General features: G+C 50.6%; 6 protein-coding genes across 6 annotated transcripts; 4 read left to right on the top strand and 2 right to left on the bottom strand.

Annotated features, from left to right (window-relative positions):
- The first annotated feature begins 819 nt into the window (after positions 1 to 819).
- EV420DRAFT_829788 (uncharacterized protein) lies at positions 820 to 3,226 on the top strand. Its single transcript, XM_060483631.1, has 4 exons — positions 820 to 2,086; positions 2,136 to 2,750; positions 2,809 to 3,009; positions 3,093 to 3,226. The coding sequence occupies exons 1-2, from the start codon at positions 982 to 984 to the stop codon at positions 2,747 to 2,749; spliced, it is 1,719 nt and encodes a 572-aa protein (XP_060337250.1). The 5' UTR covers positions 820 to 981; the 3' UTR covers position 2,750; positions 2,809 to 3,009; positions 3,093 to 3,226.
- On the top strand, positions 2,579 to 4,357 carry EV420DRAFT_829542 (uncharacterized protein). Its single transcript, XM_060483629.1, has 4 exons — positions 2,579 to 2,750; positions 2,809 to 3,035; positions 3,093 to 4,204; positions 4,263 to 4,357. Exons 2-3 carry the CDS (start codon positions 2,895 to 2,897, stop codon positions 4,101 to 4,103), a joined length of 1,152 nt encoding a protein of 383 aa, XP_060337249.1. The 5' UTR covers positions 2,579 to 2,750; positions 2,809 to 2,894; the 3' UTR covers positions 4,104 to 4,204; positions 4,263 to 4,357.
- On the top strand, positions 4,124 to 5,421 carry EV420DRAFT_829737 (uncharacterized protein). Its single transcript, XM_060483630.1, has 4 exons — positions 4,124 to 4,204; positions 4,263 to 4,655; positions 4,715 to 4,840; positions 4,890 to 5,421. Exons 2-4 carry the CDS (start codon positions 4,554 to 4,556, stop codon positions 5,172 to 5,174), a joined length of 513 nt encoding a protein of 170 aa, XP_060337248.1. The 5' UTR covers positions 4,124 to 4,204; positions 4,263 to 4,553; the 3' UTR covers positions 5,175 to 5,421.
- On the bottom strand, positions 5,300 to 7,102 carry EV420DRAFT_1511561 (uncharacterized protein). Its single transcript, XM_060471581.1, has 7 exons — positions 6,611 to 7,102; positions 6,492 to 6,558; positions 6,289 to 6,430; positions 6,195 to 6,236; positions 6,081 to 6,141; positions 5,695 to 6,024; positions 5,300 to 5,639 (listed from the first exon to the last, which is right to left on the bottom strand). Exons 1-7 carry the CDS (start codon positions 6,764 to 6,766, stop codon positions 5,391 to 5,393), a joined length of 1,047 nt encoding a protein of 348 aa, XP_060337247.1. The 5' UTR covers positions 6,767 to 7,102; the 3' UTR covers positions 5,300 to 5,390.
- A 299-nt stretch (positions 7,103 to 7,401) lies between these two features.
- EV420DRAFT_1475132 (uncharacterized protein) lies at positions 7,402 to 10,899 on the bottom strand (the record flags this gene model as incomplete). Its single annotated transcript, XM_060469267.1, has 4 exons — positions 7,402 to 8,664; positions 8,693 to 9,958; positions 10,009 to 10,797; positions 10,861 to 10,899. 4 exons carry the CDS (start codon positions 10,897 to 10,899, stop codon positions 7,402 to 7,404), a joined length of 3,357 nt encoding a protein of 1,118 aa, XP_060337246.1.
- A 486-nt stretch (positions 10,900 to 11,385) lies between these two features.
- Positions 11,386 to 14,098, top strand: EV420DRAFT_1636996 (aminoimidazole ribonucleotide synthetase; the record flags this gene model as incomplete). The annotated part of the gene is made up of 8 exons (XM_060476655.1): positions 11,386 to 11,583; positions 11,631 to 11,697; positions 11,751 to 12,038; positions 12,088 to 12,624; positions 12,672 to 12,852; positions 12,901 to 13,172; positions 13,225 to 13,428; positions 13,497 to 14,098. 8 exons carry the CDS (start codon positions 11,386 to 11,388, stop codon positions 14,096 to 14,098), a joined length of 2,349 nt encoding a protein of 782 aa, XP_060337245.1.
- Between the last annotated feature and the right edge of the window lie 170 nt (positions 14,099 to 14,268).

Raw genomic sequence — 14,268 nt, 5'->3', positions numbered from 1 at the left:
GGACGGGCTGGGGTTGGAGGGATCACACGACTTGACGCAGTTGGAATCTTCGGATACTCTCATGGGAGGACCGCTGATGGACGATACCGTAGACCCCTTTGCGGCCGCTGAACCCATGGGCGAGCAGTAATACTGACGTGAGAGTGATTCTCATCTTAAAAGGCATATATAGTTGGCTAATTCCGAGCCATTCAATACAGACATATCTTCCTTTCTTCTTGTACGCATGTATCTTATCTCGACCGTCAATTTCTTCAACACTTGCATTCACCGGGTTTGCAGCCGCAACTGAAAAGAGAGCGTCAGTTTAGAAAAAAAGAAGGCGATTGGACCGGTGCGTACGACGAGCAAGAGCAGGTGGTGGAGCCACAGTTGGCCTTGTTCTTAGTGGGGTCGTTGCCGCAAGCGCAGCTTGGGTAGGAGCAAGTCTCCTTGGTGGTCGAAGAGCAAGATTCAGGCTGTCATTGAGTTAGCTGGGCCACCTTCGCGATGAGGAGGGATACCCACCATTGTCAAGGCTATTATCAAGAGTTGGATGCACAGTTGATGGGGGGCCAGAGGTCTCCTCTCTGTCTTTTATGTTGTTTCTTATCAAGACTCATCGGGACTCTGGGGCCTGGAAGCCATTATTAATCTGATTAGATTCTAAGGTTTTCTCCATATGAGTTCTGTTTTTGCCAGGGAATGGTCGGCTGCTGTTATAGCTTTACCGCAGTCCCGGGTATCGAGGACATCTAATTGGCTTTAGGATGCGCACGGGCCAGGCGTCTAATTTTATCAGATAAGATTTCCCAGATGCATACTTGAGACTTCGCAGCGCTTAACTTCAGGCACTGTGACTCAGGCTCTGACAACCACCAGTACTACTTGTGACTGTCAAGCGCTTGCACTCCGTGGCTCACAAACAGCCTTTTTCTTACTCTCTACGCTTATACAAGTGCACATTCAAAGTTTTTAAACACCTCTTTGCCATTGGTGACAATGTCGGGTCGCCGACTCATTCTAATCGATCATCCCCATGTGGTTTTCAATACGCTAACTTTTGGCACAGCAGTACTGGCAACGTCTTCAGCATCTCTCATTCCTGCTGTACTTCACCTCTCCACCCTTCTTGTCTACAGTCCCCTGCTCGTGAATTGTCCGGATGCGGGCAAGCAGGCCTCACTCTTGTGGATTAATCTGTCTGTGGCCAAATTCATCGTTTTGCTCGCACCGGCCATTCATGCCCTTTCCTCCCCCGTTTCTTCTCTTGCCCTCCTCTTCCTGGGAGGGTTAATCACCTCTGCCATAACTCTGGCTACTCTGTACATTCACACCAAACTCAGATCACGGCTGCCACCAGCATGGTCCCAGATCATGTTGTTTCCGGCATTATGGGCAGCTGTATGGTGGGGAGTATCTTCTGTCAGTCCGATCGGACGCCTCACCGCGTGGGCCCCGGTTGTTGACACCATGGGGTACAGTTGGATGTTGAAATGGGCAGGGCCGGTAATGGATGATTGGATTGCCGCAGCTTGGGCGGTCGTCATCTCAGAAATTGCTGGAGCGTGGCTTATGAGCTCAAAGTCCCTTGGGGAAGAGGAACCGTTACTTGGGAATCGCGGTCCGAATTCAGAAGATGAAGCAGCAGCACCTTCTATGCCTTCGTGGCGTTGTGTTGTATGTCTGACAACCTTCCTGGCCACTTTGACGATACCCTCGTTTATTATCTCTGACGTTGCGCTTCCTGTCTACTCTTCAGATACCACGCCGTTCAGCGTGGGTTGTATTCTTCCGAAGCAGCGCAGTCGCCAGTTGAGATTTGAGGATTATTTGCAGGAGACAAGGAAGCTTGATGGGAAGGCTCAAGTCTTGCTGTGGCCTGAAGGGGCAGTCACCTTTCGGGACGAATCTGAGCGGGCTGCAGCTTTAGCCGAAGTACAGGAGACGATCCGGGGTTCCCATGTGGGAGTCTCCTTTGAAGAGTCTGTTAGTGACCCTTCCGATGTCACTGGTCGGAGCCTTTTGAGACGAAATGGCATGGTTGTCGTCTCCAACAAGTCTTCCTCGCCTCATTTGGAATACTACAAACGACACCTTGTCCCCGGTACGTTATTCCACCGCTCACTCGGTATTGACGCCTTAATTATCCCTAGTCGCCGAATCGTTTTCTTTGGTACATTCTACTACACCCGCGACCATTTATACCATGGACATGAAGAGTCCATCGGACGTGGGCAAGCCGGATTGGGCACCTCCTCCCGAGTTTACGAGACCCGTTCCGATGACGGCTTCCATTTGCCTCGACTTTGCCATCCCCGGGACTTTGGCTGCGCTTGATACTAGACCCGCGATTATACTAGCTCCTGCCAGAACATGGGAGCCTACAGTAGGTCTGGCCATGTGGGAACAAGCAAAACGGCGTGCGGCTGAACTAGACAGCACGATTTTATGGTGCGATGGAGGTCATGGCGGAGTAAGTGGCGTATCGGGTAGGGGAATAACGGAAGTTACACAAGTTGGGGAAGGGTCCTGGGTGCGTAGCGTTGGCGTTGAGTACCCTTTTAACAGCGGACGCACGGTGTATGGCGTTATGGGGGACTATGGTGCGATGGCTTTCATTGGAATCGTGTTTGTAGGTGGGTTTACTACGGTTATTCCCTGGCCAGACTTGGGAAACCTTCGTGTTGATTGGGTGAAAGAGAGATTTGCTCATTTCCGTGAGATGGTGAGGGGAAGGAAGGAGACGCCGAATCTTGTTGACTTGTAGAGTATGCCTGAGGCATTTGCCTTCTATCTCGCTTTCTGATTGCTTTCGTTGTACTCCAGAACCTGTATTGTCGTCATTCATTCATTTCCTGTAAGTAATCTGAGAGAGTAAAGAACTAGCAAGTACGGTATCCGTTCCGCGTGTCATGATCGACAGCCTGAGCGGCCACGAGGCAGCAAACGGCCAATTACGATTTTTTCAGTTATCGACAATTCGCCGCCTGTTCTGCACGAGTCTGAGTCTCAAGAACAAGTCAAAAGGTAAGCTTTACTCGAATTCTATTCCTGTGAGTCCCTTTCGCTGGACTTCCTGAGGTACAACGGCGTCGCTCAATTCCATCCAGTCGAGATTTGCTAGACGCCCTCGCGGCTCTTTGCGAAACTCACTCCGGAGCAGTCGGCCGGATCGCATACAGCCCGCTGCTGGCACCGACGACGACGACGCAGCCAGCAGTTTCTTCGTCGTGACTGCCGCCGATCTTCCCATCAGTCTTGACAGTCCCCAGCAACTGATACTTAACTGGAACAGTGACAAGCCCAACGACCTATCCGCGACACCTTACAGCACGTCGCCGCCTTCGGTCGTGAACAACGTTTCTGTGCTCAATCGCCTCAGAAACTATTCACGAGTTTCCATTCTTCCTTCACAGAAGCGACGAAGGCAGCGCTTCCCCTTTCCTACGAACAAGGGTACAGATCCCATTCTCGACGACTTTCCTGACCCTCCTACTCATATTCCCACTCCCACCGACGCGACCTCAGTAGTCAATTTCGTGCCACGCAGTGCCTCTTCCTTTGTTTCCGTCGACACTGCTCAAGAGACGCCCAAGAAACACAGTATCTTTTCCAAAGAACGCTTCAAATCGCTCACCAAGCGGGTAAAGTGGAGACGTCGACAGCCCAACCTCTCCCCTTTGCACGAGTTACCGATCTCTATCGAGAAGCCATTACCACCGATCCCTACTGAGGAGTACAATCCTGACACGACTGTACCCCCAGTCATCACCTACTGTCTGGTCGACCCGGTTGAGCTGACAGCATCACCGTCACCGCGTATTGGCCTTGACCTCTGTACTCCTTCTGCACGGACATCCTTCATCCCCCCTTCGCCTTCTTGGTTGAGCCGAAACCTTCCCACACCATACGGAGTGCCCAGTCACGATTCGACTGATCCAGAAGACTCTGCGGTCCCAGCGTCACCTCCACCCCTCCCCATACCCCCACGCCTCGCCGATACCTCTCTTCAGGCAGATTCCCCCCCTCTCTCCCCGCTCGAAGTCACCAGCTGGCTCACTCACCTTGAAACATTCAAGTTTTCGAAGAACAACTCCACAGTCGTCTTTGATTCAATATAGATCACTATCTCGGCGCTCATCTGTGAAATCCGTCTCTGCGCAGTCCTCCTTCTTCACATACTCAGGCCAGTGAAAAGGAAAACCAGCAGCACTCGTCTCAGGTAAGCGTGGCCACCTCGTGTCAATCACAATTATCATATGACTCATGCCACATTGCAGGACCATTCAAGTCTTCTACTTAAGCCTTCCGGATCATCACCCTCACTCCCCCACGAATCTCCGGCAAGCGCGAAACCTGGTTCCTCTCCTACCCTTTGCTCGATCTCAATCCACACACATATCCACCCTTTACTTTCACCACAGCTATCTCTCAAACACCCCGTTCTCTTAGAAGATCGTCAGATCTTTATTCCGAGAACTCATCCTGATACTGGTATCAACTACCCCACTGATCTCTTAGCCACTGCTCTTGAAAGTGTCTTTTCCGAGGCGAGAGAACACATTTTGAATATGGATCTTTACGGAAAGACAGGAGAAGTCATTGACTTTGGTGGCGAAGTGGATTATTCTGGAACCGCGTGGTTCCAAGATGTTCCACAAAGACCTCCGCCGGTGCGTCGAATATTTCTCGTATCGCAGCTAATTATGTGCTAATTTTTGGTTATGATAAGGCGCCACAAAGTGTTGGGACACCGTATGTGCCTGATCCAGACGTTATAGCTCAGAATGAGGCCTTTGAGTTCGCACTCAGTGCGGCACCCAATGTATTGTACGCCAGATATAAGCAATACGGACAGGCAAGTCGTCAAAGATACTTTCTATCTCGTTTACTTATATGCCTTATAGCTCGGTGTCTTGGCGTGGTGTTCCGAATTCGGCGAACTCATTGATAATCTCAAGGAGATGGGATTCGCTGGCAACATGTTTGTCAGTACCCGATCTCAAGCACTGAAGACGTGCACAGAGATACTCAGGCTGAAGCTTACGGATGTGAAGATGCAAATCATCATTATGTATCTTTCCTCCCAAGTTTCACGCCTCAGGCGCTTTTTGGATGGAGACGGTGTATGGGATGATTATCCAGAACTGACATTCCCACTGGAGCCGATGAAGCATCAGGCGACATCGTAAACTCCCTTTTTTTTTTTACCTCTTTTTCTTGTTTTGTTTTCTTAGTTGCATTTCATGACCATCTTTCCTATCACCTGCCATAGCATGTATGTATTATCTTACAATCCAAACGATTACCCTCAAAGTGTGATGAACATGATTATACCGTGACAATGAAGGAATATATAAAAGTAAAATCCGTAGTCCTTAAGTAACGAGAGAATGGCGTAAAGATTGTCATCTGGAAACATTCCCACTGATAGCATGGGGATTGAAAGACGGGGCATCAATCTCTGGGACGCCTCTATAATCTCGAGCGGGTGTTAAGGGTCTGTAGGAAGCCATCGCGGGGCTTCCACGACCCACTGTTTGTTGGTCTGGCGTTACAAAATATGGATGGTCCTCGAATCGTGTATTCATCGACGAGTATTCCCCTGCAGTCATAGGCGAATGCGAGATGGGGAACGTCGCTGGGTCATTAGGATCCTGGTAGTAAGTTTAGCGCGATGACTTCTCAGTAAGAATCAAAGTCTTGGCTCACGTAGAGCTTCTGACCCGTGCTTGACGGTGCGACATATATAGGCTCCGGGTATTGCGGCCGACCCAGTCGCTTCTGCCTTCGTCGCCTAAGTACGAAGAGAATGATCCCTATCATAATGGCGCCTACTCCGAGGAGGCCACCGACAACACCCCCAGCGATAGCGCCCGCAAGATCTTTAGATGATTCGGACGAAGCTGACGTGCTAGTTGTTTCAGGTCCAGAAGCTACGCTTGACGTGGGGGTCACTGATGCAGAGGAAGATGTTGCAGTCGCCGTAGCTTCCGCGCCGGTGTCGGTTTCAGCAGCTGCCATATTGACAGTGCCATTGGACTGTACAAATATGTAGCGTTACTTGCAATGATGTACCACAGGGACAAGATACTCACAAGGAGTTCGAGATAAGCCCAATGTGGTACAGCAGTATCACTCGGAATGTCATGAGGAAATCTACAGGACATGAGTGAACCCTTGGCTATAAATGTGGTATTCAACCCACGTACATATTGTACTTGCTCGTACAATTGATACTATAGGTCGACCATCTAGATGTTCTTTAATTTCCTCGGCTTCACAGACTAAACGTGCTAGACGTACATTGTGACGCCACCTCCCTGGCAATCTGCGCACACGGACAAGAGCGAGTAATACACTGTGTTGCACCTGCATTCCATGCGACTGGCGCCCCCCGATGGGCCTCGATATACCGAACCAGACGGTAATGCTGGGATAGAAAATGCTACAAGAAAGAGATCTAGGTCAGATGCTCATGAACACGACTCGAGTAACGATTGATGTACAGCTGTCGCATACTTCTCCCAAATCGGTAGCAATTTGGCATGGAGACTGCGATAGAGAGTTAAAGGCCTGCAGCAAGAGTCAAGCCACAGCAGCTGTCCTTTTGGCGTCGGGGACGCACCCAGTCGTATGCAGTATTCGAACACGTAGCGTCAATAGCCAATACTTTCAGGGAGGAGAAAGTCGCGAAGAAGGCTACGAAAAACGGTTTCCGCCTTTGGGTCAGCATCGAAAGTGAGAGTTTGGTATTGAAAGAATGAACACTAGCTCCGTGCATGCCGAAATCGCGAGTTAGCCGAGTCTCTTAGAATGAAAGGCATGGCCCCCGAGAGGACGGTTCTTCTTGGTAGGCTGTGCCAGCTATAGAAATATGACGGGAGCACTGAGCTAGCAAGAATTAGCAAGAAGATGTCTCTCGGAGTTCCTCTGGCAGAGGCCGATGGAACGTAGTCCAGTTAGACGCCATTGCGGACATATTTAGCCACTGTGGTTTCCTGAAGACAATTGGCCACCAGAAGCTCCGATTGACGAACACGTGGTCCTTAAATCGGGCCAAGTTGAAGTAGCAGACGGATGCTAGTTCAACGTAAGGACCATGGTAACAGCTGAAAAGGACGATGTGAACCCACGTTCTCAGGGACGCATCTATCTCGACCATACGTCTAAAATGTAAACCTCAATTGTGATAATGCAAAATATTTATGGTAAGTGCTAGCAATCCAAACAAATAGTCAAACATTTCATGAAGATGTACGAGTATTGAAAGTGAGCACGAGGGTCCCGAAATGCAGTTAATAAGCGATGTAATACAGGTAGTCCAAATGATATATAAAAATGAAGTGGAGATATAAAAGCCTTAGCCCTAGCAACGTGGAAGCAAGCAAAACTTATCTACGCAGGATGGGTATCATATCAATGTGCGGTGGTCACCCCTGCATATTTAGTCCAATATTCAGAGGCAGCCGTAGAGTCCAAAAGTGCGTCTAAAGGAGCTGGTCGGTAAGGCGATTCTCGTGGGGGCTCAGGAAGAGGATTAGGTCGTGACGGCGGTAAGAAATCAGTATAGGGACTCTGGTTGAATGAAGGAGAAGTATTAATGTGATTAAGATTCTGAGGGAGAGACTGTGTTTGTGATCCCGACGAGTACACGATGGCGGGAGGGCTTGTAGGCATGGAATGATATATGTGTGAATGGGGGGGCTGGTGGTGGTTCTGGAAAGCATTCTGCACGGTATATGACGTGTGACTTGACCCATGACTTTTACCATTTACATCGTTCCCATTCGAGGTAGGAGCAGGAGCGGGGGCGGGAGCAGAGGATGAGGCCTCGCGCTCGAGACCGTACATGCTCCGTGCTTTAAAAAGGCGCTCCATCTCCCATGCCTCTTTGCTCTTCATGGCATTCAGGTCCGCAGTAGGAGGTACCTCAGACGTGGGTCGCGCAGAATTTGATTGGTTGCGCTCCAATTTACGGGGAACAGCAGGACCTGGAGTTGGCGGAGGAGGGGCAGGTTGAGGTTTGTTGAGGTTTAGAGCGACTTCTGATGACTTTCGACCTCGGCTCTCTCTTCGCTTTTGAGGCTCGGCTTCCTTCTCCTTTTTAAAGTCTGGGATGGGGGCACGACGATTCCGGTCCAAGCTGCTAACCCTAGGCAGAGCGTTGGAAGTGGAAGCTCGCGGTACGTCAGCAGAACGTCGACTCGATTTCTGACCATGACCGTGCTTCCGATGTTCTCTTTCGGAATCAGATTTATCTTTCTCCCTGCTGTTCTCTCGATCCCGCGACTTGGATTTAGGTCGGGAAGTGTCCTTCCCTTTCCCCTTCACGTCCTCCACGACTTCCCACTGCTGGCCAGCCGCTCGAATAGTTTCACTAGAAGAATAGACATTTCCAGACATGCTACGAACGAGTTTAAATGTCTCTGTCTGCTTGCTAGTCACAGAGTTGACACTGGGAGATGATTCTCGATGTTTAGCTTCCGCAGAGGGTTTTGGCGGCAAGGAAGGCGGAATGCTGCTTGGGGCCGGAGAGGCCATGTGTAGGTGAGAATGAGTGTGTGGTGTCGGAGGATTGACTAGAATAGATGACGCAGACATGGGAGAATTATCGAATTCATGAGGATAAGTAGAAATCATTGCAGGATAGATATGCATGCTCGTTTGTGGAATCTGATGCTGGGAATGGGATAGGCGGTGCAGATACAGACTGGGGTAAAACAGGAGGAACAGGTTTCTTTTCTGGCGACCGCGACGTTCTTCTAGTGTCTGAACTTGGCGCTCCGGATGTTGTTGGCTGAGTCACGGGAAAACCATTCGCTTTAGGCTTCGCGTCATTCGATCGTCTCCTACTATGGCTCGCGAGTGCGGTCGGAGCCGACACCTCCGGAGCACTGGTAGGGGAACGCTTTACATCGGCAGACGATCGTCTAGCGCGACTACTTGAAGCTACGGGTATAGGAGTGGGTGTTTGAAGCTTCTCAGATGGCTTGTCAAACGACCGTACCTCTGGTTGCATACTTTCTGAGAATACCTGCATCGACGACGCCGGTACCGGTGACGATGAACCCTGAATCGGTGACGACGAAGAACCTGGTACAGCGAGAGACGAAGAACCCTGGACAGCTTGGGAGGACAAAGCCTGCGTTGTAGGGGATATAGTAGCTTGTGCAGTAGGCACCTGCGCCGGCCGGGAAACCTGCTTCGGCTGTAAAGAAGGGTCAGAGGAAGAAGGGTCACGCCTTTCCGGCGGTAAGGAAATAGTCCGTTGATGGGGTGTGGTGCTACCAGAACTCGGCGCATCAGGGTTAGCGACAGTCAGTTTGCCCATTGTGGAATAAGGCGGGTCTATAGAATCTACGGACTCGCGATCTTCCTTCGGTCGCTCCTTTGGAACATCTACAGATGGAGGAGGGATGACGGGTTCGGCAGATGGAGGAGGTACTCGTTTAGGGACTTTCTCCGGCGAAGGCTGACGCGCTACCACCATAGATGATCGCTTCTCGGCCTTCTCCTCTGCCTCAACATGATGCCAACTGCTATCCAAGGAATTCGCCGTTGTTGGCCTTTTCAAAACGGAAAATCTCTTAACTAGACGGCCCAACGCGCTACCACGTCGATCCTTCTTTGACGCCAACGAAGCTGGCTTAAAGGCCGAAGGGGGTGCTGCGGGAACGGTAGACATCCGCTTCGGAGTAGGAGGTGGATAAACTATGGATGAACGAGCAGATGGCGGCTCATCTAGTGGCGTTGACGGCAGGGATATTGCATTGCGGTCTTTCTTAGAATCTGAATGCCCGAAAAAGCCGCCAAATGTGGGTGCCCTGCGTTTGCTGAGCTTGCGAGGTAAGTGAGCCCCGCCGGCATCTGGTGGCTGGAGGTGCACAGCGGAGGTTGATTGAGAAAGCGGCGATGGTGTTACAGTGCGCCTCCGATTGTCACGGTTTGTCAGACTTGTGTGTCGGGTACGGCCCTGTTTACATCGATGAGATCTAATAGAAGAATGATTAACGTTGCACTCACCTCCTGTGCCTCAACAGAGACCGAGCCATTGTTGAGGCCTACATCATATGGCGACTCGTGGTGCCAATTAGTCCCCCAAGGATCCGTAACGTCAAGGAGATCAACATTGTCGTGAGCGGTCTGGGACGTTTTTCGCGACCTAGGCTTACCACCGATATCGCCAACGCGAACCTGTGACGAACTGGGGGTAGGAAGGGGTGAATTGGAGGGCGTGCGACTGGGGCCAGGCATTCGCATGGACTCTTCAGACTGCTCTGGCACGGAAGAGGTAGCCATGGGTGGGAATGAGGGCGAGAAAATGGATGGTGGCCGGGAAGCTGACTTTTGAGACGGCGGGATGAGATGATGGTTGTAGTAGCGTCGTGGGCCGACTGGATTATGGATATTAAAACGCATTTTGTAGAGAGCTACGGAATTAGAGGCAAGCTCGTCCTTCAAATACCAGGCAGGGAGGTCCTTTAGGGGATCTGGGATGATGGAACGAGTGTTGGCAAGAGCTGGTAGGTTGTCGGGTTGCTCCCCTTGCTCTAATTTTTCCATCTCCCTTTCGTCTTCATTCCTGCTCGAAATTTCTTTTTCGGAGACGGGAGACTGCGAAGAAGCCTGCGGTTGTCGTGGTTGGGAAGAGGGTTGTGTTGATCGCTTAACCGACTTGCGGGACCAAATTGAAGTCCCGGTACTGGTATTGCGCCTCGATGCCCTGCGCTCCATTTCCTTCCTCTCCATGTCCTGATAAAAAGCCTTCAGGGCATCAGGCGGTGGCGGTTCGGTGCTACCCTGAGACTGCTGCTGGACGACGGAAACGACATTTCAGCGACACATGAGCAGATGTGAAATAGGCCCGAAAAGTACCTCTTCATATGGCTGGGCGGCAGCGCGGTAGAACGCCATGGTTGCAAATGGACCCGGTCGCTAAGGGCCACGTCGATGAGAGCGACCAAAATATGGAGAAGAATACGAAGGTAAGACTAGAACGGGCTGTGAATGTCTTGCAATCTCAAGGACTGGCCGACACGTGCCCACTCGCTGCGCAAAGGTCAGACGTAGTGGCGCATAAGGTCAGCCAAGGCCAGCTAAGGTTAGCTAAGGCCATACTATTGCCAGATATCTTGCCCTAACCGTTTCTCCTTCTTTGCTGGCCCCTGCTGACCTTCCTATCATCACCCATGTTGCTGACGCCCATCTTTTTCTGTTCTGTTCGCTTCTTCAATACACAGCTTTGTATTCAACTCGCATCTTTCTCACCACCGTAAGTAATAATGCTCGGTTTGAATCTCATTTTAATTCTTGTAACCGATGGCAATAAAAATGTAATTTAATATTCCAAAAAACGTTTCCATTTTGGAATCGATCAATTTTCATCCTTCACTTTCACTAATGTCTATCCGAGTTCTGGTCATCGGAAACGGTGGCAGGGAGCACTCTCTTACCTGGAAATTATCCCAGTCCAAGCATCTTGATCGCATCTTTGTCTGCCCAGGCAATGGCGGTACCTCTCGAGAAGCGAAGACCGTCAATGTCGACCTACCGCCGAACGATTTCCCTCGTCTCGTCGAGTTTGCCGTTCAGAACCAGGTCAGTCCTCTGGACCTAACCTCGACATCTTACGGACAATACCACAGGTCAATCTAGTCCTTCCCGGTCCAGAACAGCCTCTGGTCGATGGTGTAGAGAAGTATTTCCGCAAAGGTACACCTATTTCTCAGTATCGAATACATGCCCAGTTTAACAGCTTTACACAGTCGGGATACCTGTGTTTGGACCCAGTGAATTCGCTGCTCGTATGGAAGGATCAAAGGCGTTCTCCAAAGATTTCATGGCGCGACATTCCATTCCCACTGCCGAATACAAGATTTTCCAGGCAGATCAGATCGACGATGCCATCCAGTACGTCAAGACATGCGGTCATCAAGTTGTCCTCAAGGCCAGTGGACTTGCTGGTGGAAAGGGCGTCTTGATCCCCCAGACCGAAGAGGAAGCAATTACAGGATTGAAAGATATCATGGTTGCAAGCGTCTTCGGTTCGGCAGGTACGTTGTCGCATCGTAACATGTAGTATCCCCTTAAATAATCCCCTAGGCAGTGAAGTTGTCGTAGAAGAACTGCTTACTGGCCCCGAGATATCAGTCCTCGCGTTTTCGGACGGCTACACCATCGTTCCGCTTCCCGCTGCCCAAGACCACAAACGGATAGGCGAAGGAGATGTGGGATTAAACACCGGGGGCATGGGTGCATATGCTCCTGCACCGGTTGCCACTCCCGTCATCATGGACCAAATTATGAAGCAGACCCTGAGGCCGACTATCGATGGAATACGCAGAGAAGGTTTCCCTTTCGTCGGTCTTCTCTTCACTGGTTTCATGATTACTCCCTCTGGACCAAAAGTTCTCGAGTACAACGTTAGGTTCGGAGATCCGGAAACGCAAGCGCTCATGTTGCTTCTGCATGAAGACGTCGACCTTGCTGAAGTTTTGTTGGCATGTGCAGAGCATCGGCTCGATTCGGTCTCAATAACAACGCGCCCCGGTTTCGCTGTCTCAGTTGTGCTAGCTTCCCAGGGCTATCCAGAAAATTATCTGAAGGGAAAGAAGATTGAGATACTAGATATGCCGCCTGGTTCGTTACGCCTGGTTCATTTCCACTGTTTATTTATTGCCTTCTAGATGTTGTTGTGTTCCATGCAGGCACACAGAGGTCTGAAAAAGACGTTCTGACCTCAGGCGGACGCGTCCTGGCAGTTGTAGCTTATGGATCAAGTATCCAAAATGCTGTGGATCTGGTTTACAAAGGCGTAGACAAGATTTCCTTTGAGGGCAAGACATTCAGACGCGACATCGCGCACCGGTAGGTTTATTCACGCGTCTTGCTATCTCGTATCTATAAATGCAATAGGGCCCTGAAAGGTGTTGAAACAACTCCAAGCACCGGTCTTACTTACGCCCAAGCCGGCGTGTCAGTTGATGCAGGGAACGCGTTGGTTGAAGCCATCAAGCCATATGTGCGATCGACGCGTCGTTCCGGTGCAGACGCAGAAATCGGCGGTTTCGGCGGTATATTTGACCTCAAAGCCACTGGTTATGTCGATCCTGTTCTCGTCAGCGGAACAGACGGCGTCGGCACAAAATTACGCGTCGCTGTTGAGGCAGGTACTCACTCCCTCGTTGGTGAGTCCTTTCCTTTCATTGCTTGCACCGAATATCTTTAGTCTCGTGGTAGGTATCGATCTCGTTGCAATGTCGGTCAACGACCTCCTCGTTCAAGGCGCGGAGCCGCTGTACTTCCTCGACTACTTCGGATGCAGTAAACTGGACGTTCCTGTCGCCACAGATGTGGTCAAAGGCATTGCCGAAGGATGTCGCCAAGCAAACTGCGCCTTGATTGGCGGGGAGACCGCGGAAATGCCGGGGATGTATCAAGATGGTCCGTTGCCGTCCAATCTTCACTGACTTCTCTCCCGTTGTCTTATTTCAACTCCTAAAACTATCCAGGCGATTATGACCTAGCAGGATTCGCCGTTGGTGCGGTAGAACGGAATCTGGTTCTTCCGCAGACAGACATCTCAGCAGGAGATATCCTACTCGGAATCGCGTCCTCGGGCCCGCACTCCAACGGATTTTCGCTCATACGTAAGATCGTTTCGGTGTCTGGTCTCACCTATTCCTCCCCGTGTCCATGGGATACTCAACTGACCCTCGGTCGAGCCCTTTTGGAACCAACAAGGATCTACGTTAAGCAACTACTCCCTGCAGCGCAAGCAGGGTTGATCAAGGGCATGTCTCACATCACTGGCGGGGGATTCATCGAAAATATCCCGCGAGTCCTTCCGAAAACGCTTGGATGCTTCGTCGATGCTTCAAAATGGGAATTACCACCTGTATTCCGATTCCTCATGACCCATGGCCAAGTAGCTCCGCTCGAGATGTCCAGGACTTTTAATAACGGAATAGGAATGGTCGTCATTGTCGGCCCCAAAAATGTTGATGCAGCTGTTCATTCCATCCGGCAGATGGGCCAGGCTCAGGTCTATCAGATAGGAGAAGTCACTGAAAACCCGGGGGTTGAAATGAGGAACATGCACGTATGGTCATAGCATCCGATGTGTAATTCACAGATACAGGGAGAAGGACAACCAAAAAAAGCACAGAGTCAGCATGCAAGAGCGAGGATCTACGAGGGTGGGATGAGCACGTCCAATATAATAGTAGATCTGTAGTAAGTAGTTTTGTGTTTGTACGTGTAGAGCAGCAGTTATATAGGATG

This window comes from Desarmillaria tabescens (genome assembly GCF_030435595.1).
Source record: "Desarmillaria tabescens strain CCBAS 213 chromosome Unknown EV420scaffold_4, whole genome shotgun sequence".
Classification (NCBI taxonomy): Eukaryota; Fungi; Basidiomycota; class Agaricomycetes; order Agaricales; family Physalacriaceae; genus Desarmillaria; species Desarmillaria tabescens.
This window is presented reverse-complemented; position numbering and strand designations above follow the sequence as displayed.

What these genes read in the sequence shown, in the direction of transcription:
- EV420DRAFT_829788 (XM_060483631.1), top strand. Translation starts at nt 982, where the DNA reads ATGTCGGGTCGCCGACTCATTCTAATCGATCATCCCCATGTGGTTTTC. An exon ending in CAAACGACACCTTGTCCCCG is followed by an intron (nt 2,087 to 2,135) that starts GTACGTTATTCC and finishes AATTATCCCTAG; the next exon opens with TCGCCGAATCGTTTTCTTTG.
- EV420DRAFT_829542 (XM_060483629.1), top strand. Translation starts at nt 2,895, where the DNA reads ATGATCGACAGCCTGAGCGGCCACGAGGCAGCAAACGGCCAATTACGA. An exon ending in TTTACTCGAATTCTATTCCT is followed by an intron (nt 3,036 to 3,092) that starts GTGAGTCCCTTT and finishes AATTCCATCCAG; the next exon opens with TCGAGATTTGCTAGACGCCC.
- EV420DRAFT_829737 (XM_060483630.1), top strand. Translation starts at nt 4,554, where the DNA reads ATGGATCTTTACGGAAAGACAGGAGAAGTCATTGACTTTGGTGGCGAA. An exon ending in TTCCACAAAGACCTCCGCCG is followed by an intron (nt 4,656 to 4,714) that starts GTGCGTCGAATA and finishes GGTTATGATAAG; the next exon opens with GCGCCACAAAGTGTTGGGAC. An exon ending in GATATAAGCAATACGGACAG is followed by an intron (nt 4,841 to 4,889) that starts GCAAGTCGTCAA and finishes TATGCCTTATAG; the next exon opens with CTCGGTGTCTTGGCGTGGTG.
- EV420DRAFT_1511561 (XM_060471581.1), bottom strand. Translation starts at nt 6,766, where the DNA reads ATGCACGGAGCTAGTGTTCATTCTTTCAATACCAAACTCTCACTTTCG. An exon ending in CGAATACTGCATACGACTGG is followed by an intron (nt 6,559 to 6,610) that starts GTGCGTCCCCGA and finishes CTCTTGCTGCAG; the next exon opens with GCCTTTAACTCTCTATCGCA. An exon ending in GCACGGGTCAGAAGCTCTAC is followed by an intron (nt 5,640 to 5,694) that starts GTGAGCCAAGAC and finishes ACTTACTACCAG; the next exon opens with GATCCTAATGACCCAGCGAC.